Here is a 23,512-nt window from a genome sequence, read left to right as displayed (position 1 = left end):
TATTTTTTTTAATTGGAAAGTCAGATATACAAAGAGGAAGAGCTTCCATACGTTGATTCATTCCCCAAGCAGCCGCAACGGTCAGAGCTGCACTGATTCAAAGCCAGGAGCCTCTTCCCAGTTTCCCATGTGAGTGCAGGGCGCCAAGGCCTTGGGCTGTCCTTCACTGCTCTCCCAGGCCACACACAGGGAGCTGGATGGGAAGCAGGGCCGTTGGGATTAGACCTGGTGCCCATATGGTATCCCAGCACTTGCAAAGTGAAAACTTTAGCTGCTAGGCTATCGCACCAGGGCCACAAAAGTAATTTTTAATCATTGATTTGTGAAAGTAGAAATGAGGGCCCAGCTCAGTGACTAAATCCTCTGCCTTGCATGTACCGGGATCCCATATGTGTATGTTACATGCCCCAGCTGTTCCACTTCCCATCCAGCTACCTGCTTGTGGCCTGGGAAAGCAGTAGAGGATGCTCAAGCCTTGTGGGCCTGCACCCTCATGGGTGACCTGGAGGAATCTCCTGGCTCCTGGCTCCTGGCTCCTGGCTTCAGATGGGCTTAGTTCTGGCCGTTGTGGCTGCTTGGGGAGTGAACCAGCAGACAGATGATCTTTCTTTCTGTCTCTCATTCTCTCCGTATATCTGTCTTTCCAATAGATTCCTCAGAAATCTGAAAATAGATTTACCATACGACACAGCCATTGCAGTACTGAGAAATTACCAGAATTAATTGAAATCAGCATCTGGTAAAGTTTTATGCGTCCCAATGTTTCTAGTAACTCCATTCACAATAGTTAAGATAGTTTCAACACAGATGTCCACCAGCTGATAACTGGACAATGCAAATGTGGATCTGAGAACAGTGTTATGGTCTATCCGGTAAAACCACCACCTCTTTTATTTTATTTTTGATGATGTTTACATAGTTGAGCAGGATGCATGCCTATGTGGACCACTGATTAGGGTGGGAAGGGTCAAGGAATAGGGAAAAGTGGATGAGACCATTGTTTCCAATTTTCTTTTTCTTCTTCCTGTATCTGGTGGAAGTGGGGAGAAAGGGGAAAAGCTGCACCCAGCCTCCCAAATACCTGAGCACCCAAAGAAGGGGAGCGGCCACCCAGTGTCATCCCCCAGTCCCCAATGTGAAGCATGTTCTGAGGGTTTGGCTCAAGTGATTTTACTAGTTCTGAAATGCTGTTGATTTTGTTGCTCCAAAGATGAGGAAATCCCTCCAAGGCCCATTAGTTGACATAGTCCACCTTAGTGTCTCCATTTGCCCGGGTATTTGGTACCAATGCTTGGCTGGCAGAGTTGTCCAATTTGCTCTGCACTCCTTCCTCTGCTATGGTACCAGGTGTCGTCTGCAGGCTCCAGTGGACTGCCATGTCCTCCGTGTGCACCTGGGTGTGCCATTCAGTGCTCTGTCTGAGCCACTGATCCAATACTCCTAAGGAACAGTGCTCTTTCTACTAGGTGAATTCTTCATTTAGTGGAGGATTAACTTTGTAAGTTGCAAGCCTGTTATCATAAAACACAAACAGAAAAATGAAAAGGATGAAGGGAAGGTAGGAGGTATTATGTTCTTAAAAGTATACATATGAAAGACATGAAATCTTTTCTTTGTATAAATTTTTTTTCAAAGCCAAAGTCAGGTTATGCAATATGTGTGTGTGTGTTCTGTATCTGCCTTTTATCACTCCACGTCTCTATGATTCAGTTGATCTATGAATGCTTGGATGATGGCTGAGCCTACAAAGGTAACATCAATTTATTGAACTGTATCTCAAACCCTTAGGCAAGAGGTATTTATTTATTTATTTATTTATCACTAAAAACTGATGGATAGTACTTACTGCTAACTTACAGCAAGTTTTTTTTAATGCTTTTTTAAATCAATTATTCGCTTACTGAGATAAGATTACCAGCATTTTAGGGAACTTAATTACTAAATTACTTCCCATTAAAGCTTTACCGCTCACATTTCCAGCAGCCTCATAGGGGAATGTTCTCTTCTCTGGCAGCCCTATCAGTGTAAAAATGTGTTACTTCCTGTTTTGCCAGTCTGGAGGGTGGTGATATTTCATTGTCAAGTAATGTTTTCCAACAGCAGTGGTACAAGCATCACATATTATATGTATCTATGTTTATTTTATATCACATAGTGATTGTATATTTCTTTATTATATAATTTACTTATTTACTTAAAGGAATAGGCTCACATGTTTATAGAAGCTAGCAAGTCCCCATCTGTAGGTGGGATGGCAGCCTGGAGGCCCTGAGCCATTGCTGCAGATTAACACACTTGCAGCACAATTCTTATGGTGGGGGAGGTGATTGGGCTTTTATTATTATTATTATTATTATTGTTCTGTCTTCAATGAACTGGATAAGGTCTGTTGGCTATAAGAAACAATCCTGTTTTACTCAAAGTTTATTAAGTTTCATAGTAAATTTATCCAAAAACAGCCTCAGAAAATATCTACACTACTCTTTGAACAAACATCTAGCCCACTAAGCACAGACAAGTTGATGCAAAATTATCTTTTCCCTATTATCTACTGAAGCATTTATAGTTTTTTCTGTCACCTCCAGTATTGTTGCTATTATTCCTTAAATATGTTGCAAATATTTTCACCAATTTCTTGCATTATACTGCTTTTTGTAAATGGTTTGGAACTTTTAAAATGCTTATTATTGTTGTTATTATTATTATTATTATTGATTTGCAAGGCAGATTTACAAAGAGTGAAGGAGAGACAGGGAGATCTTTCATCGGCTGGTTTGCTTTCTAAATGGTTGCAATGGCCAGAGCTGATCTGATCCAAAGCCAGGAGTTTCCTCTAAGTATCCCTCTTGGGTGCAGGGACCCAAGGACCTGGGCTATCCTCTTCTGCTTTCCCAGGTCATAAGCAAGGAGCTGGATTGCAAGTGGAGCAGCTGGGACACTAACTGACATCCTATGGGATGCCAGCATTTCAGGTGGAGGATTAGCTTGTTAAACCACTGCATCGGCCCATGTTTTGGATTTCAAAATATTATTTTAAACATTTTATGAGCAATGATTCAGAGTCACTTAAATTCATTATATTTTTAAATTTTAGCTTATTTATTTGAAAGATAGAATGATACAGCAGGAGAAACAGAGAAGGACAGATTTTCCATCTGATGGTTCCTACTTAAATGGCTACAACAGCCAGGGCTGGACCAGTTGAAAGCCTGGGATCAGAAACTCCAGGGCATGGGGTAGGAAGAGAAAAAAAAAAGCCTTCCTGGCAAGTTTTCCACATGGGTCAACTTAACCCAATGTACTACAGCACTAATCCTGTCATTGAAATGTGGGTGAAATTTATACAGTGCATGTAGGCACCAGCATTATGATAGCCACTTTTGAGTTTCTTATCTTCACAGGTGATTTCAGGAGACTTTTCAGTATTTATTTAAAATTAATGTTTTAACTTGAAAATTTTTTGGAAGAAGTTGAAATTAGAACACATCTATTTTTTTTTCCAAAGGAAGAAGGCCAGAATATAGTCACTAACATGAGAACTGGTGGTTAGAGGATATGAAACATCCTAATCAAATGTAAAGTGGGGTTGCATTTAGTTCTTAGAACTAGTTGAATGAATTTCAGAATTTATTATTCCATAACATTACAAAGTTTCAAGTTGTGTGTTTCCTTCAAAATTGCATAAAACGTAATCTAAGCAAATCATTGAAACATTGATATTCAGTTTATTTGTTACTTTTATTAAGTATGTAGAAATACTATTGTCTTAGGGCTATAAAATGCGAATTCTGGAAATAACAGTCTAAGCATAGACCTAGTTTTAAACCTAAAAGAAATAACATACTGTAGAATTTATGTAGCTTTTTCCATTTATTTAATTATACATCATGTTGCTTTCTATAGCTACCAGTACAACTTCATATCTTGCAATATTTTTATTGTGCATTTTCATCAAGTGCCACAAAGCATATACTTTTATTAAGTATATAACCAATGTTTTCAATTTTCAAATTACTGAATACGTTTTGCTGTATTTTTGTTTTTACTATTTATGTTTTTGTTTGCATGAAAGGCAGAGATCACGCATCTATTGTTTCACTCCCTAAATGCTCGCACCAGCTGGAGTTGGGCCAGGATCAGAACTTCACCCTGGTCCGGCAGGAACCGAAGCACTCAAGCCATCACCTGCTGTCTAGCAGCGTGCATGATCCCATTGCTGCACCTTTAGCAAAGAGGCTGGGCTCTACACGCTCACTCCAACTTGAACTCAAGTGTCCCAGGCATGCTCCTCGCTGGTAAACTGCAATTCCCAGAATGCAGCCGCAGCGTCCGCCAGACGTCTGCGGCTTCCTGTTGTCTACGTAGGCCGTCATTATACAAGTAGGTGGGTTTACCGTCGTTCTCAAGGAGATTGCGCAGATTTCCGGGTCTGAGTTCCGCGGAACTCATTTTAAAGGGGGAGATTTCAGCCGGCAGGCTTTAAGGAAGTCCCATTTCCGGCGCTCCCGGAAGTGGCGTGAAAATGGCGTCTTCACCCCCGAGCCGGTCGTCAGCCGCGGACGGGAAAAGTGAGCTTCGTAACCAGAAGCAGAAGCCGGAGAGCCGAGGTGAGGTTGTGCATGGAATGAAGCTTGGGGCTTGTGAACGTGGTTTCCTGGTTTTGGACTGTTGACGGCCGCCGCACGCTCTTGCGTATGCTTCTGAGTGCAGTTGCTGCTGATGCGGGATGTGGGACGGGGCGGCAGGAAAGGTGGCAGGTGTCGCGCCGGCCGCCTGTTAGTCACTCGTGACTTTGGCTGAAGGCCCCCGAGGAATGCCTGGTCCCGTCGGGGCGAGAGGGCCAGCGGCTGTTCGTTCAGGGGCGAGGATGCCGAGCAGGTGGCCGCGGTAAGCGGAGGCTCGGGGCAGGAGGCGGCTGCTCGGACCCTGGGGCATCCGGGCTGGAAGGCTGCGTGTCAGGGCGCCGCTGCCAGTGCCCACGCCGCCTGTCTCATTAGTCCCTGGCGTGGTAGTTTTACGCGTTTTCTTTCTTGTCGGTGAGAGGAAGAGAGGCTAGATCCCAGGAATCGTTCAACCAAATCTTCGAAATTGAAAACCTTCAACTCCCAATCTAGACGCATGGGAAGGTACTAAGGGGTTTACTAACAGGTTTTTGTTGCTTTTTGAAAATTCGTGGTTAACAGCCCCAGCAGGTAGTACAGGCAGTGAAGTCGGGGAGTCCAACTCTTCTGTTCAGTAATTGTGTTGTCATACGCCCAAAGCCCTCTGTGCCTCCCGTGCCACTTTCTTTTCTGGTCCGTGAAGTAGCCATTCTGAAGCCTGTTGAATGTTTCCTGTCTCCAAAATCTGAATTCTCATTCTCTCTCTTTCTCTCTCTCTCTGCTTTAATGAATGAGAAAGGGCCGTCTCATTTCTCTGTGTCCTGCTTCTTGGGCTCAACTTTGTTGCTCCTTCAGGGTGATTCCTGCAGTGCGCGGTTCTGTGCTTTTCCACGGTGTACCGTTGTCTTGCACAAATAGATCTCTATTTGGTGTTCATTCTGCCGTGGCTGGGCGCTCAGGTTGTGCCCACTGCTTGCTGTTTTACACAGTGCTGCTACGAACATCGTTGTATGCGTCGGCTGATTTACATAAAGCTTTCTCTGGATTATAAACACGGTGTGGACCACTGTAGTGTCGGGTATGTGTGAGAATGCAGACTCCACTAAAGGGCTTGTGCCTCTTGGGGTGTCCACCAGCACTCGGTGACAATGCCCAGGGCTCTCAGGCCACTCTGACATTAGGTGTTACATATCTAAGTTTGAATTTCAGTCCTCTTGGTAGGTGTGAAATGGTATCTGGTTGTGATTTTGTGCTTTCTGGGGCTTGTGTTGTGGCGCAACAGGTTAAGCTGCTGGCTGGGACTCTGGCATTGCATGTCAGAGCAGGGATTCTAAGGCAGCACCTTGTTCACCTGGGAAAGCAGCAGGAGATCCCAGGTGTGCAAGTCGTTAGGCTCTCTCCATCCCTGGGTGGAGGTTCAGGCTCCTGGCTTTGGCCTGGCCCAGCCCTGACCATTGCGCCCACTTGGAGCCTGAACCAGCAGTTGGAAGATTGGGTTCTGTCTCTCTCTCTCTGCCATTCTGCTTTTCAAGCAATTGTATCTTTTAAAAAGGCTTTTGAATTTTTCTGATTACTAATGAGTTTGCACATACTTTTTTATATATTTGGGGGCTTCTTGTATTTTTCCCGTTGTGAAACTACTGTCTATTTACTTATTGAAAATGATATATGTACCCGTCGGAAAAAGTCAATGGCTCCTTCTCTGGGACCAGCAGCTGCCCAGCGAGGTGTCCGGAGCCATAGGCTCTGTGGATAACCACAGACTCCGTGACCAGTCAGGAGTTGGCAGAGGCAGCTGCACCACGGCTCCCACCCAGACTGCCCAGGGCTTGGCCTGCTCCAAGGAGCCTCAGCTGCTGCCTGGGGCCCAGTCAATCAGTGCTAGCAGCTGGGGTTCCACTTCCTGTGTGTGACCACCTGCCCCAGGTTCCTACTCCACCCTGGTGGATTTTTTTTTTTAATTTGTGGATCAGGTGTTTGTATTTTTCTTGAAAAGTCAAATTTACAGAGGAGCAGAGACAGAAAGATCTTCCATCTGCTGGTTCACTCAAGTGACCAAAACATCCAGAGCTGAGCTTATCTGAAGCCAGGAGCTTCTTCTGGGCCTCCCACGTGAGTGCAGCATCCCAAGGCTTTGGGCCATCCTCTGCTGCTTTCCCAGACCACAAGCAGGGAGCTGGATGGGAAGTGGAGCAGCTGGGACATGAACTGATGCCCACGTGGGATCCTGGTGTGTGCAAGGCGAGGACTTTAGCTACTAGGCTACCGCGCTGGGTCCAGAAGGTAGCCTCTTGTTTCCTTATAACCCAGGCTTGAGACAGGGTCATGGGAACCCTCCCCAGAGGTGAGTGGTGATGACCTGAAAGGTTGGTTAGCGGAACAGCCCTAGACCTGCTGCTGCTCAGCTCAGCCTCACCTGTTCTGGGCCAGTGATTGGTGTGTTTGCTCCCCTGGATACCTGCACTTCAGGTCCCACTTTCTCCGGGATGCCAACTGCACTCCTTGCACACCATTTATATTGTGCATTTTGATTTTTTTTGTAAAAATTATTTGTTACGCTTATTTTTATCTGAGAGGCAGACTTAGAGAGAAGGCAAAATAGAGAGATTTTCCATCTGCTGATTCACTCCCCAGAAAGCCACAACAGCTGGGGCCGAGCGGATCTGAAACTCGGAGCTTCTTTTGGGCCTCCCACATGGGTGTAGGGTCCTAAGGACTTAGGATATCCTCTGCTGCTTTCCCAGGCCACAGGCAGGGAGCTGGATGGGAAGCAGAGCACCCCGGAGTTGAATCAGTGCCTATATAGGATGCCAGTGCTGTAGGCTAAGAACAAGCCTGATAAGCCAGCACACTGGCATCTTGTGCATTTGACTGTTTTAATATATTCTGGTGTTTTATTTTTGTGTATTTTAATCTGAAGTCCTTGGTTCTGCACCATGTTCCCAGGTACAGCAGCAATCTTAGGGAGAAGTCAACAGTAACTTCATGTCTAGATAGCAAGAATGTGTTGGGCCCGGCAGCGTGGCCTAGCGGCTAAAGTCCTCGCCTTGAACGCGCCAGGATCTCATATGGGCGCCGGTTCTAATCCTGGCAGCTTCACTTCCCTTCCAGTTCCCTGCTTGTGGCCTGGGAAAGCAGTCGAGGATGGTCCAATGCTTTGGGACCCTGCACTCATGTGGGAGACCTGGAAGAGGTTGCTGGTTCCCAGCTTCGGATCGGGGCAGCAACGGCCGTTGCAGCTCACTTTGGGGGGTGAATCATCGGACGGAAGATCTTCCTCTGTCTCTCCTCCTCTCTGTATATCTGACTTTGTAATAAAAATAAAATAAATCTTTAAAAAAAAAGAATGTGGTGTTGTTTATCGTCATGGAGATCAACTATTTGGGGTGCACAGCCTATTGCATTGTTTATATCAATTAAAGCTGGCTTTTTTTGCCATAAAGCGCTCTTGAAACCCCTCCACCTTGAACATGCTTCATGAAGTGTTAATTGGGTTTCCTATGAGTTGACCTTCTGGAAGATTGCAAATTAGCCCAAACTGGAAAAGGTGGTGTGAATGGCAGAGAGGCCAAGTCAGGTGAAAGGGCCAGAGAGCCAGCTGTAGTTAGGGCTGCTTCACGTACCAGATCCTTCCTTCACCTAATCTGTGCGTGTAAACAATGAGCTGGAAAGGATGAGTTTGAAAACCAGTCCCCTGTCCCATCCTGTGGTGTCCAGGGGTAGAAGTAGGAAGGACTAAAAATCCTTAACCTTTCCAGATTCTTGGCTTTTAGGGAGCCCCAAAGGAGGGCCTTGTGGAGCCCACTGGGCTCTGGTATTGGAAGGCTGATTTTTGCTGTGTTCCTTACTGCCTTGCCCATTTTAAAAATTGTATTATTATTTTCTTTATTATTTTTGATGATCTTTACGTAGTTGATTAGGGCACAAAGGGTCAAGGGCTACAGGAAAGTGGGCAAGACCATTGTTTCCACATTCTCTTTTTTCCTTCCTGTATCTGGGGGAAGGGGAGAGAGAAATGGAGAAGCCACACCCACCCTCCCAACCATCTCAGGGTCCCCGATGTGGGGCATGCTCTGAGGGCACTGCTAAAGTGGTTTCGATAGTTCAGCAGTTCTGAATTGCTGCCAGTCTCACCATTCCAAGCACAATGAAATCTCTTCAGAGTTCACTGGTTGACCTAGTCCACATTAGAGTCTCCATCTGCCCAGATTTTCACTGTCAACACTTGGCTGGGGCAGTTGATCAATTTGTTCTATCCTCTGTCCTTTGTGGTACTGTTAAGAGTCCGGGCCAGAACTTCCCCCAGACTTTAGGGTGCGAGCTAGTCAACCCCCAGAAAACGACAAAGAGCCTCACTGGTAATGCAAAAAAACAAACAGTTTATTGTGCCAGCATGCTGGGGTCAGATCGTACTTGGGGCACACAGGCCAGCCAAGAGCATCGGACCCCCGCTAGCATAAGGCTGGAGATTATATGTCCCATTTTGGCTGTAACATATATCAAAGTAAACTCAAAAGTAACAAATTTAGACTTATGTGGCTCCTGGGTGCAAGCAGTCTATTCCGTTCTCACACTCGTTATTTACATTCCCACACTTATTGTTTACACTCCCACACTTATTATTTATGGCTCATCCCATCCTGGCACCCTTATCTTTATGGCTCCTCCAGTCCCTGGGACCGGGCCCGGGGAACTGTGCCCCTGCCTTCCTGCACCCGGGTTAGTTGATGGATAAGGTTACAGAGAAACAAGGGAGACAGATTTATCACTAAAGTGGAGCTTTCCCACAGTTAGGCGCCTCCTGACCTAGCGAAGTAATGGCTTCTCACCCTAATGTGCCTAATATCGGCTAATGGTAATATTGTTAACATTCTAACATACTAACATTATACCAACACTCTAACAGTACCAGGTGTCCTCTGCAGGCTCCAATGTACTGCCATATCCTCCATGTGCACCTGGACAGGCTGTCCACTGTTCTGTCTGAGCCACTGAGGAGGCTCAGCTCTTGACACATGCACTTCACGGTCAGACCATGGAACCTGCACTTCATGGTTGCGGTTCTGAGTCCAACAGTTCAGTTGGGGAGATCCCCAAAGAAGCTTCAACTGAGGTGATCCCAGACCTGCTTCTTGCATGTGCTTGCCAGTACAGGATCAGGCACAATCTGTGGCCCCAGTCAGCTTATGCGTATGCTGGTGGTTGCAGGTGCTGGGTCAGTTCTGTTTAGAGCCCTGTGTCCTACACAAACCAGTGGGTGTTGCAGCCCAGCCTAATCCTGCCCACCATACACTTGGCCCTAATGCAAACCAGTGGGGGCTGCAGCCTAGTCAGAGTGACCTGCAACAACTACCACCAGACCCTCCCCCTGCCCTGGTTACCATGCTTGCCAGTATGTACAGCAGACTGGTCCAGCCTCTCCCACATCCCGTTGAGCTCTCATACATGTCATTGGCACTGAAGTCTAGTTCAACCCAACCAGCCCCACTATCCAGCCCACACACATGCTGGTGGGTGCCATTCTGTCCAGCCATGCCTGCCCCAGTCCTGGTTTTCATGCTCTCCAATGGGAGTGGTAACCCAAGAGGCAGGTGCTCACTATTTCCCTACTGGGCCCACTCCCACTCCTGGATCATGTATTCTCCAGGTGGTTCTGCAGTTTAATTTGACAGAATTAGCCCCCCAGTGCCAGCCTATGCCAGCCTATGCCAGCAGATTCTGCAGCAGAGCGCAACCAACCCACACCCACTCTGACTTACGCATGCACCAGTAGGAATAGTCAACCCAGCCTGGCTCTTTCCTGATCCAGCTCACATGAGACCAACAGGTGTTGTAGCTCTGCCCAATTTGATCTGCCCCCATCCCAACTCAGGCTCTCTAGTGGGAGTGGTGATCTAGCAAGGGAGCCCCATACAGCCCCGGTACCGGCTTTGCCCCCCCCACCCCCTTAGGTCTCGTGTGTGCTGGTTGGGTGCCTCGGCTGGTCTGGCCTGGCCCGGCCCAACCCGGGCTATCTCCAGTTTCAGCTCATGCTGGTGGGGGCTACAGCCTAGCCCAACCCAGCCGGTTCCCAGTCCCAGCGGTACTGTGTACTGGCATGTGTTGAGGCTGAGCCCGTCCCAACCCACACTCCATTCTGGTGCTCAGATTTGCCAGCAGGTGATGTGAACTGACCCTGCCTGGTTCACTCCCGACCTGCGCCAAATGTATACTGCTGGGTACCGCTCCCCGGCCTGGTCTTGGCTGCTCCCCATCGTGCTTCTTGTGCTTACCTGCAGGGACTGTCCTGACAGAGGAGTTTCCCATGCTCCTCCCTCAGAACCTTTCCCAATTACCTTGCCCATTTTCTGATCATCTTGTAACAAGTACTGCGTGTCTTTCCCTATTCTCTCCCTGGAAAAATACAATGCATAAATCAGGATTTGCTGGAACTGAATAGGAAACGGCATAGTAAACGGCATTCAGAGCCATTCAGATGTTTAAACTGGACAGTCACGGCCACATTTGCAATTTAACTAACTATAGCTGAGTTTGAGGTTTTTTAAAGGATAAAGGTTGGATAACGGGCCTGACAAGATGTCCTGGTGACAAAAGTCCTCACCTTATGGGTGCCATTTAGCTCTGGCCATTGCAGCCACTTGGGGAGTGAACCAGCAGAAGGTAGATCTTCTTCTGTATCTCTTTTTTTTTTTTAAAGATTTATTCATTTTTATTACAGCTAGATATACAGAGAGGAGGAGAGACAGAGAGCAAGATCTTCCGTCCAATGATTCACTCCCCAAGTGAGCCGCAACGGGCCGGTGCACGCCAGTCCGAAGCCGGGAACCTGGAACCTCCTCCGGGTCTCCCACGCGGGTGCAGGGTCCCAAAGCTTTGGGCCGTCCTCGACTGCTTTCCCAGGCCACAAGCAGGGAGCTGGATGGGAAGTGGTGCTGCCGGGATTAGAACCGGCGTCCATATGGGATCCCGGGGTGTTCAAGGTGAGGTAGGCCACGCTGCCGGGCCCTGTATCTCTTCCTCTCTCTGTAAAGCTGACTTTCCAATAAAAGTAAATCTTTTTTTTTTTTTTTTAAGAAAAAAAAAAAAGGTTGGCTAATATGCTATTTGAACCTGAACTAGCAAAGTGGATATATGCATAAGAAATAGAAAGCAGTGTGCCCAACATGATAGCTTAGTGGCTAAATCCTGCCAAGATCCCACATAGCTCTGGTGTGAATCTGGGCTGCTCTACTTCCCATCCAGCTCCCTGGGAAAGCACTCGAGGACGGCCCAAAGCCTTGGGACTGTGCACCCGTGTGGGATACCTGGAAGATGTTTCTGGCTTCTTGCTTTGGAAAAGCTCAGTGCTGGCCATTGCAGCCTCCTGGGGAGTGAGTCAATCTCTCTCTCTCTAATATATATATATTAATATTAATATATTAAAATATATTAAATATTATATATATTAGAGATAGATTGATTGTGTATTATATTTATATACATTATTATATTATATATTACATTTATATACATTATATATGTTTCCAATAAAAATAAATCTTTTAAAAATGTTTACAAATAGATTCCTGTCATACCAGAGATCTCCCCTCCATTTGTTTGCTTGTTTATTTATTTAGGAAGACAGGGAGAAGAAGAGGCAAATCAATTTTCATTCACTTGTTCACTCCCTAAATTGTCACAAAGGGCTGGGCTGGGCTGGGCTGAGCTAGGCTGACTCTGGCTGAGCTGGGCTGAATCTGGAGCTTCATCCAGTTCTCCCACGTGAGTGACAGAAGCCCAAGCACCTGGGCCATCCTTTACTGCTTCTCCCAGGGCATTAGTGGACTGGATCAGAAATAGAGCAACTGGGACAAGAACTAGTATGGGATGCTGGCATTGCAGGTGGCTTTACTTGCTATGCCAAGTACTTGCTCTGCTAGGCCCAAGAATTTCATTTCTAACAAACTTCAGTTTATCCTGTTAATGCAGGTTTATCTCATACCTTTGGGTAGAATTGAATCAGAAATATTTGAGTATTATGGGTTCTTAAAGTGGGGCTGGAAGTTTTAAAAAGTGATGCAGGAGATAATATGTAATCGATAAGTATTTCTTTTTAGTGGAAAGAGTTGTGGGCTTTGAGCTTTGCGTCACCTCAGGCAAGTCACTTGCCCTCTTTGTATTGAATGCCTTTTCCTGTATAATGAGAATAATAATAATAATACTGGCTCTTTCTCTTTATACATGAAATTAAAGGCATGTAGACGTAAGGCACAGAAGGCTCTTTGGAAAACCTAAAATCCCATAGCTATGATTTTTGACTGAAAGTATCAGCACACACAGAATCAACTTTTAGACTTTTTTTTTTAAGGACTTACTTGAAAGAGTGACAGACAAATCTTCCAGCCACTGGCTCATTCCCCGAATGGCCAGGGCTCGGCCAGGCTGAAGCTAGAATCTTGTTGTGGCTCTCCCATGTGGATGGCAGGAGCCCAAGTCCTTGGACTGTTTTCTCTTGCTTTCCCAAGCACACTAGCAAGGAGCTGAGTTATAAGTGGAGCAGCCAGGACTCAAACTGGTGCTCTTGAAGATGTGGTGTTGCAGACAGTGGCTTGACCACAGTACCAACCTGTGGAACTTTTTTTTTTTTAATTTGTATTTATTTTTTGTTTGAAAGGCAGAATCATAGAGAGAAGAAACAGAAAACCTTCCATCCCGCTTTAGTCCCCAGATGGCTGCAGCGATTGGAGCTGAGCCGGCTAAAGCCAGGAGCCGGAAGGTCTCCCGTGTGGAAGCAGGGTCCCAAGGTTTTGTACTGTCATCCTCTGCTGCTTTCCTAGGTTATATGCAGGGAACTCATTTGGAATTAGACTAGACTAGCTGGGACTTGAACCAGCGACCATAGGGCATCCCAGTGCCACAAGGCAGAGGATTAGCCTGAGCCAAATGCCAGCCCCAGAAATTTCTTAGGTAAAAACATGTATGTCACACACCAGCAAATATGTATATATTCCCAGATTTTACTACAGGAAGTCAAATGTTATTTTTTCAATATTTATTTTCATTGGAAAGTCAGATATACAGAGAGGAGGAGAGACAGAGAGGAAGATCTTTCATCCGCTGGTTCACTCCCCAAGTGGCCACAACAACTGGAGCTGAACTGATCTGAAACCAGGAGCCAGGAGCTTCTTCCGGGTCTCCTATGTGGGTGCAGAGTCCCAAGGCTTTGGGCCGTCCTCAACTGCGTTCCCAGGCCACAAGCTGGGAGCTGGATGGGAAGTGGAGGCTTGCCGGGGATCCCAGCACATGCAAGGTGAGGACTTTAGCTGCTAGACTACTGCCCTGGGCCCAGGTTACTTTTTTTTTTTTTAAAGGGCAGCATTGTAACACAAAGGTAGTTGGTCTTCAACCCTGACAGTGTAGTACCAGAGAAGTTTATTGGGTGCTCACTGTTTGCCAGACACATGCCAACAAATATGGATACAAAATAGAAGTTTGTTTCCTGAAAGAACTTTATCTTATGTTGCAAGTGAAATGTATATAGATGATTTTAGCACTTTGTGTGGACGATCGTGATGGGGCATGCCCTTTGGCTTTTGAGTGACAGGAAAAGCGGAAGGAAAGCTTGGGATTTTGTGCATGTGTGTGCATGGTGTTGGCCAAGCTAGCTAAACGGCCGTGTGTCCATTCTTTGTCTTCCGCAGATGACTCCGAGCTCCTTACTGTTCCTGAGGGTTGGAAGGAACCAGCTTTCTCCAAAGAGGACAACCCCAGAGGACTCCTGGAGGAGAGCAGCTTTGCCACTCTGTTCCCCAAGTACAGAGAGGCTTACTTGAAAGAATGTTGGCCTTTGGTGCAGAAAGCCTTAAATGAGCATGTACGCCAGTTTTATACTTTTTTTTTTTTTTTTGAGAGTTTGCTCTTAATGCCTTTGCTTTTAAGTAAGTATGTATGCCGATGGATTTTTTGAAGGTGCTATTTTAGCACCTAGTTGATTGCATCCCTTTGTTTTATTAATTAATTTATGTCTTGAGAAGAAAGAGCGCACCCCCATCCCCTTATCAGTCCCTAAACGTCTATAGCAGTTGATGTGGAACCAGGCAGACACCGTGAACTTAATCAAGGCGCTCTCACACCTGCTGCTTCCCAAGGTTGAAGATGATCATGATGGGGCCTTAGCAGGAAGCTGGGGTCCGTGGCAGATCCTAGTGTAAGCCTAGGCATAGAAATGGAACGCAGGCATCTTAACCAGCCGCTTAACTGGACCAGATATCCACCCCTCCTCTGGTGTTTTCAGCAGTTCCAGCAAGCTTTATTGGAAAGGCAGATTTATAGAGAGAAAGATTTTCCATCTGCTCATTCACTCCCAAACTGACTGCAGTGGCCGGAGCTGATCTGATTTGAAGCCAAGAACCAGGAGCTTCTTCCAGGTCTCTCTCCTGGGTGCAGGGTCCTAAGGCTTTGGGCTGTCCTCTGCTGCTTTCCCAGATCATAAGCAGGGAGCTGAGTGGGAAGTAGAGCAGCCAGGACATGAATCAGCACCCACATGGAATGCTGATGCTTGGCAGTGGAGGATTAGCTAGTTAAGCCAATGTACTGGCTCCATTAAGCTTTTCTTCTTTATAGGTCTTTGTTGTTGTTGTTAAGCAAGTTTGTCAATAATAAATTACTTTGAGAAATATGTATATCTTCAACTTGAAAAAAAGAAAGATGAAAAATATATGTCCCTGTAATGCTTTTAAGGTTACTGTGGAGTATCCAAAACTTATTTGTGATTCCAAATTTTGGAATGCCTTCTTTCAGCCATAATAGCTGCCATGTTACCTTTTTAGTTAAGTCTTGTGAATTGTTGAAATGTCATTTTCTAAGACTTCTTTACTTGAACAAGTGTCAGAGAGAGAGGGAGAGATTGATAACATAGAGGAGAGAAAGATCTTCCATCTGTTGGTTCACTCCGAGTGCCAGCAGGAAAGGTTGGACGAGGTCCAGGCTGGGAGCCAGAAACCCTGAGTCTCCCATGTTATGGACAGGGACCCAACTATGTGGGCCATCATCTGCCAGCTTCTCAGGCGTGTTAGCGGGAAACCGAGGAGAAGCAGAGTAGCTGGAACTCAGAACCCGCGTTCTGCATCCCAAGCAGCAGCTTGGCTTTGGCGCTGCGGCACACCCTCCCTGCTTAGCTTTCACTTTAAATGAAACATCACATAAAACCAACATCTGGTTTTAGCTACTCCAGTGACCCTAGAGCAGTGTATTTTTGTTAGGATCAGTGGGTTAAGAAGTGAATTCAGTGGCTGTAATGAGCCTTTTAAACAAGATTATATGATGTGTGAGAAGGGTAAGAAGCAGCTTCTGGTTTAATTTGTTGTGTGTGTATCTGCATGTGTACTAGGTGTGGAGTACAGTGTTTCTCACAGGTAGGACAGACTGTTCTGGAATTGGTCATGCCCTTTGGCTCAGTAAGGTTGTATTAGAACAGATGTGCACCCCTGAGATAGGTTGGTTTCCCTTACAATCTTTTTTTTTTAAGTATTTATTTATTTTTATTGGAAAAGCAGCTATACAGAGAGGAGGAGAGACAGAGAGGAAAGATCTTCCATCCGATGATTCACTCCCCAAGTGGCTGCAGTGGCTGGAGCTGAGCCAATCCGGAGCCAGGAGCTTCTTCCAGGTCTCCCACACAGGTGCAGGGTCCCAAGGCTTTCCTCGACTGCTTTCCCAGGCCACAGGCAGGGAGCTGGATGGGAAGTGGAGCTGCTGGGGTTAGAACCAGCGTCCATATGGGATCCTGGCACATTCAAGGAGAGGGCTTTAACCGCTACACTATCACGCCAGGCCCTTCCCTTACAATCTTTAGTGACCTAGTTTTATGTTGTATCATTTATCACTCACTTTTGAAACACCTGGAGATAATCCTCGTGAGTCAGAAATAGTATTTTTATTTGGGTTGTTGAAAACTGTTGATTATTGTCTGTTTCTAAACAGGAAGAATTTGTTTTTGCTTTGTATTTAGTCTCCTACACTGCTAGAAAAAGTTTGAAAGGGAAAGCCAGTCTTCAGAATAACGGGGTGTATACTGGAGCTGAGTCCAGGACGGAGAAGCTGTAGCTGTACGGCTTTGTGTTTTATCTTTAGGCCTTAAGTATGCTTCCATGGAACTGGGTATGCTTTTTAAACTGTGGATAGTATTTATTGCAGCAAATACAAAGAATTCTAATGCCAAGTATATGAAAAATTTTAAATAGTTCATGAATGTGTATATTATTAAAAAGTTAAATATGGATTTAGAATCTTGTTTTCAGTAAACTTTTAGTTTTCATTTCACACAATTTTCAACTTATTCTTTTATTTGAAAGGCAGAGTGACAGAGAAAGCAATCTTCCATTTACTGGTTTACTGCCTGAATGGCCACAGTTCTGAGTCTGGGCCAGGCAGGAGCCAGGAACTGCCACGTGTGTGGCAGAGGCCCAAGGACATAGCTGTATCTGCTGCCTTTGCAAGGGCATCAGTAAGCAGCTGTATTGGAAGTGGAGCAGCCTGGACCTGAACTGACAGATGGGATTCTGTCACAGGTGGCTGCACCCACTGTGCTGCAAGGCTGGCCCTGTGTCTGCAGTACCCATGTAAATGGTTTCAAGTTGCTGTGCTTTGCTTTGTGAGGTATGAAGGCCATCATCAAATATTCAGTATTTACATGGACTCTGCTTCTTCGAGGAGCTGATAGAATTGAAGAGATGGCTTCATGGCACAGAAATAGCTTGGATAGGAGAGTGTGTGACCACAACTGAATTTCTTTTGGACAGCTTTTTGTTTGCTTTCTCTCTGTAGCATGTTAAAGCAACGCTGGACCTGATCGAGGGCAGCATGACCGTCTGCACTACCAAGAAGACTTTTGATCCCTACATCATCATCAGGGCCAGAGACCTAATAAAACTGTTAGCAAGGAGTGTTGCATTTGAACAGGTAAGTCTAGAGCTATAGAGACTTTCATTTTCAGCAACATTAGACAACCTATAGAAATCTTTAATCCCTTTCATCAGCAAGTTTTCAAGTTTGTGTTGATATCATTGGCATATACTTGTAGAGTAAATGTAATTTTAAATATTGCTGAAGTATTTTTATTTTTCCAAAAGGCAGTACGAATTCTTCAGGATGATGTTGCATGTGACATTATTAAAATCGGTTCTTTAGTAAGAAATAAGGAGAGATTTGTAAAAAGACGACAGCGACTTATTGGTCCCAAAGGATCTACGTTGAAGGTACTTTTTTTTTTTTTTTTTTTTTTTTTTTGGTGGAAAAGTTGAATTTCTTGCTATCATTTTTTTCAGTGTACTAAATTTCAGTTTACTGCTCTTTCAATACAGGCGCTGGAACTCTTAACAAACTGTTACATTATGGTTCAAGGAAATACAGTTTCAGCTATTGGACCTTTTAGTGGTTTAAAAGAGGTAAGAACTGTGTTTTTTTTTTTTCCAATTTGCAGTAAAGAACAAGTTAAATAATTTGGTTATGCTAGTGCATTTAACACTGCATTGCTTCATGAATATTTCTCAGACTGTACTTTGGTTTCCCATTAGCACATACTTTGTACAGGGAACCACCACTCTGTACCTTAACACATTACGGCCGACTTCTCATGACAGTGGAGAGGTCTGTTTCTGATTCAGGTCTGCGCATCCTCACGCCTCCTGCTCCCGGAGTTGAAGTGGGCGTTGAAAGCTTAGTCTGTGACACAGGAGAAAGTGTAGCTGTGTGTTCATGTCTCACTAGTTACAGTATGCTCTTTATTGAAATCAACCCTGAAAACCTTTCCTCTCAAACTATTTTTTGTTTCAATTTTAATCTGTTTTCATGAGCATTTTCAAATCAAAGTTGTACGAAAACATGTGAGACAGATGTCGTTTAACTTTTGTTGCTTCTGTTGTGATTATGAGGGTGTAATTTTACTGACTTTCCAGGGCTTTTCCTAATAAACTGTCTGCCCTTTTTTCATGGAGCAATAATAAACATGTTGACTACTTTATAATTCTTACAGTAGTCTCTTGAGGTATATGCTTTTATCTGTTATAAAAGTGGGAAGAAAAATTAAATGCCTTTCCTATATGTGTAGTAATGGAAGCATTTGAGCCTTCACTTTTTGAGTCTAAATTTAACTGTCTTCCCCCTAAATCACAGTTTCAGAGTGTTGCTGTTACTAGTTTCGTGTTCCATTTTGGCAGTCACTAGGAAACCTCATTGTATTCAACAAAGTTTGGTTACTATCAGGAAAGAGCCAAAAGCCACTTGGTCGTTAATGGAGTAGCTCCTCTAACTCGGTAGCCAGTCCCCAATTAATGATACTTTACAGTGTCGTGATCATCTGCCCAGTTCATTAAGGCATAGGTAAGCGTCTAATTCACTTTTCTTTGCAAATTTCAGGTTCGAAAAGTAGTCCTAGATACTATGAAGAATATTCATCCAATATATAACATTAAAGTAAGTTTTAATTGTATGTGACTACTAGTGATAGGATTCAGTCCATTCAGCTTCAACCCAGTCCTAAAGCTGTTTTTTAAAAGCATAAATTTTTGTGGAGCATAGTATGAGAGCTGTTGAAGGGAATACTGCAAGGTATTAAATGGTTCTGATGAAATAAACTTGAGTTTATTGTCTGCAATGCAGTCCAGTACTGTTAGATTATGTGTAATATTTAAAAATGTAGTCTTTCAACTTTTCTGTTTCCTGCCAGCTGAAGTCTAAAACCTTTTTTAGAACTTAATATCCAAATTGTATTCCTTCTGAGAGGAATCTGTTAAGTGTGTGTGTACCAAGTTTTACCTAGATATACATATCATGGTATAAGGAGTCATTTTATTGTGGGTATTTGTTGAGCGGTCTATTTAAGTGAGCAGCTTAGAGTACGAATGATGTTGTTGCCGATGAAAGGAAACTAGTTGTGTATCTGACCAGAGTTGCATCCTTAGGTGTTCCAGTGTTTGTAAATGTCAGGTGGAACAGGGAAAATCTGAAAATACTGATTTTTGTCTAGGCCTGCTTTTTCTCCATCATCATTGAAAGCTTCCCACTTATGTGGGTGAACTAATGTAGAATGTTCCCTGCTGTTAAGTTTTAAGAAATAATGATTGAAAAGTTGAGTTAGTCTCATTTTTCTCTCCATTTAAGATTTCTTTAGTTGAAAGGAGGAGAGACTATCTGGTTTACTCCCCACATGGCCACGAGATGTCAGGTTCCAGGCAGCTTAACCCATCAGGTCACAGTGCTGCCCCGTGGAGATGTCAGGTTCCAGGCAGCTTACCCCAGCAGGTCACAGTGCTGCCCCGTGGAGATGTCAGGTTCCAGGCAGCTTACCCCAGCAGGTCACAGTGCTGCCCCGTGGTTCTACTTTTCTTTATGTACATTTTTAATGGTTTTCTGATGCTTTATTATAATTGGGATGTTACATATCTTCATTATGAAACTGATTTCCACTAAAGACAAGGAGCTGTTGCTTTCTACTTACATTGTATTAGCGTTACAAATGTATCATGTGACAAATGATTTATAATTTAATTTTATTTGTATGATTGAAGACCTTAATGATTAAACGAGAGTTGGCAAAAGATTCTGAATTACGAACACAAAGTTGGGAAAGATTTTTGCCACAGTTTAAACACAAAAATGTGAATAAACGCAAGGAGCCAAAGAAGAAAACCGTTAAGAAAGAATATACGCCATTCCCACCACCACAGCCAGAAAGCCAGGTTAGTACTTAAACTTTCAGCCTGTTTTGTCAGAAACTTAGCACACTTGAGGTGGGGAGCCAGAAGGTAACTTTGTATAGGCCTGTGGGAAGTCTTGTGCATTTCCAGTTAAGGCACATTCTAAGCCATCAAGGTGCCCTTATAGCCACTGTAAATAATGCAGTGACTTAGCCCACAGTGGTCTCTACTTAGCAACATTTTGGTGACTGTTCCATGGCAAGTCATTGTATCGTCTTCAATTCTGTACCTTCCCAGCATGTGTCTATCAGCTTTGTTCCCTTTCCTACCCTAGCCAAGGTTTTTTTCTTTCTTACGCCACTATTTTTTTTTCCAAGCAGGTGCTGCTTTCCTTTATTCCTTATAGAGAAAACTGTTAAACTTGGACTTCTTTCCCAGAATGTGGTTACCTAACTAGAGAAGAAAAATCTTTAGGTTAACTAAAAAATCGTTTTCTCAGTTATTACCTGTTGTTGGCAGATGGCATCGCATTTTACTGCACTGCAATAATTGAGACCATCACATAAAGTATTCTAGTTCTTCTCTCACTGGTGACTTTCCTGTTTCACCCTTTTCTGTTTGTTCTTGGGCCTCAGCCCTCATCTGTCGCCTAAAGGGTCTTGCTCCATGCTCTAGCTGTCTGCCTGCTCTAATTTTTGTACTTGTCCAACTCACCCCCTTTCTGTGTTTCCATTTCCTTCTTTCCTGCAGCCCTGTGATTGGAGTTTTTCAAGGGCAGTTTGAAGGGAATTTACAGGGAGCATCAAAGGGGAAAATGATGGAGTCAGTTTTGGAAAGGGAAGTAGGAAGGAAACTGATAGTTACAAATTATATTTTCATAGCCTGTCATAGAGGCCTCTCCTGTAGTGAAGTACTCATTCAATCCTGACACTGCTTGATTTTCATTCTGCATTGCGTTCACGACCTTGATTCTAAGCTGTCGCCTCGAGTTCTGCAGTGTTCTGTACCGGTGAACCCGCCTCAGTACCCTTCGTGGTACTGAGGCTCCTTCCGGCTTCCCTAAAACTGATCATTCCAGCTGCCTCTTCTGAAACCCCTCTCATCTCACCTATACTTATGGGTTTTGTATGCCACACAACATGCTTATACTCTTTTGCGTACGTATTTCCCTGACGTTCAGTGCAGTTCCTTATTGTTGTTACTAGTTTCCTTTATTATCCCAAGGATGTTACTATATTAGCACATGATCCCTTGTCTGAATGTTTTCTGACAATTGTATGTACTGTCCTCAACAGATCGATAAGGAACTGGCTAGTGGCGAATACTTTCTGAAGGCAAGTCAGAAGAAACGACAGAAAATGGAAGCAATAAAGGTGAGGCTGTCTTAATTTACAACATTAATGGCATAGTTTATAGGATCTTCAGCTATTAAACTAAAAATTATATTTTAATACTTTGCTTTTGTCTTAATGTAGGCTAAACAAGCAGAAGCTCTCAGTAAGAGACAAGAAGAAAGAAATAAAGCTTTTATTCCACCAAAAGAAAAACCAGTTGTGAAACCTAAGGAAGGTAATGCTTGCTTTTTAACTGCTGACAGACTGTGAAAGTCAAAGCCATAGGGACTTGGTCTGAACCTCTGGAGTGCTAAGAAAGCATTAGGTTTCTTAGCCTTTCATTCGTTACTAATCCTAGGGACAGGAAAAAAAAAAAAAAAACGACTGAGGTAATACCTGTTTCAGCGTATCCCAGGTGACAGTCCTCCCTGACTTCCGACCCGGGCTTGGGCAGCACTCTGGACTGTGCAGGTATAAACCTGAAGCAGTGAGATCCCTGAGCTGTGCTGCGGGGCCTCTGAAAGGCTCAGCGGAAGTTGTGTATTTTTTCTTGTTATGGAGTCTGTGGCATAAGCTTTGTTAGTATATTGTTGATGCGAATAACTCCTCACCTAGCAGTAAAGGACACAGACAATACAACGGCAGGAAGGTGTTCGTAAGAGGCTGTTGTTACGGTGATTAGGAGTATAGTATCTGCTCACCTCCCGTTGCTCTGTGGTTTGGCTGATGAGGATTGATCTTGAGGTCTTCAATACCCTGAATAAATGCTAGGAGAGAGTGTCCTTTCCTCCCCCCTTGTCCTGCCTTACTGTTTTACACATCCTTCCAGCGTTGAATAGATGTTGGTTCTTTTAGGAGGATTTCCAAAAACTTGTTTGGAAAACTGTAATTTTACGTTTTTCTGGGTGGTATTGACCTGTTGCTACATAATCAGCTAAAACGCTGGGAGGACTGTATGGAGCAGTTTCCATATTTTGAAGTTCTGGATTGCTCACCTAAGTAAAAATAGTCTGATATTTTAAAGATGTAGTTGAATCCAGTGCTTGGTTAAAATTGCTAATTTCTGATGCATATTTAAAATACAACTTATTACCTCTCAGTTTGAAGAAATTTTAACTCTTCCTGAAGGTATTTTATAACATTAGCTTCTAGTTATCTCTATGCATTCAAGATAATTTCAGAGGCTATTTTGTAACATCTGAATAATTTACATGTTTTTAATTTGTCTAGCTCCTACTGAAACTAGAATTGATGTGGCTGCAATCAAGGAAAAGGTTAAGAAAGCCAAAAGTAAGAAATTGGGAGCTCTTACAGCTGAAGAAGTTAAGCTTAAAATGGAAGCAGATGAGAAGAAAAAGAAAAAAAAGTAACATTCAAAACCAAAACTGAACCCAGAACTAGAACATAATGTTGCCAAACTCCTTTTGTAAAGGATTTGATACAAAGGCATTAATTGCCTTATTTCTGTGATCATAGAAGTGTTCTTTATAAATTATTGTATTCTCCATGTCTTGAAAAGTTTTGTACTAGGAAATAGTAAATGTATGTTGTATGTAATAAGTTCCATGCAGGTTTGTTACAAGGATGATTTTAAGGTTTTTTAATACAGAAAGATTTTGGAATATGTCTAAGTCTTTAAATATAATTACCGAAGTAAATACTTAGATGATATATCAAATGAAACCATACAAAGTCGTAAGATAAACCTAAGACAAGAAACAGAAAACCAACTTTTTCTGAGGTCAAGTCTCACAGGTAACATTCTGCTCTCAAACCTGGCAAAGTGATAAACCGGAAAGACATCAAGTTGCAACAGCAAAGGAGACCTGCAGAGTGCTGCCAACGGGCTCACTCACCCGGCTGCAGGTTACTCAGTGCAGACGAGGACTCGCTTGAACGCCCA

The 23,512-nt window shown here is 44.0% G+C and overlaps 1 protein-coding gene across 1 annotated transcript; it reads left to right on the top strand.

Moving 5' to 3' along the window:
- The first annotated feature begins 4,450 nt into the window (after positions 1–4,450).
- Positions 4,451–23,257, top strand: KRR1 (KRR1 small subunit processome component homolog). The gene is made up of 10 exons (XM_004583247.3): positions 4,451–4,607; positions 14,282–14,454; positions 17,406–17,540; positions 17,711–17,836; positions 17,942–18,025; positions 18,996–19,052; positions 20,147–20,317; positions 21,571–21,648; positions 21,751–21,844; positions 22,840–23,257. Exons 1-10 carry the CDS (start codon positions 4,523–4,525, stop codon positions 22,977–22,979), a joined length of 1,143 nt encoding a protein of 380 aa, XP_004583304.2. The 5' UTR covers positions 4,451–4,522; the 3' UTR covers positions 22,980–23,257.
- Positions 23,258–23,512: the final 255 nt, after the last annotated feature.

The sequence above is a fragment of the Ochotona princeps genome, chromosome 15 (genome assembly GCF_030435755.1).
Source record: "Ochotona princeps isolate mOchPri1 chromosome 15, mOchPri1.hap1, whole genome shotgun sequence".
Taxonomy (NCBI): Eukaryota; Metazoa; Chordata; class Mammalia; order Lagomorpha; family Ochotonidae; genus Ochotona; species Ochotona princeps.
This window is presented reverse-complemented; position numbering and strand designations above follow the sequence as displayed.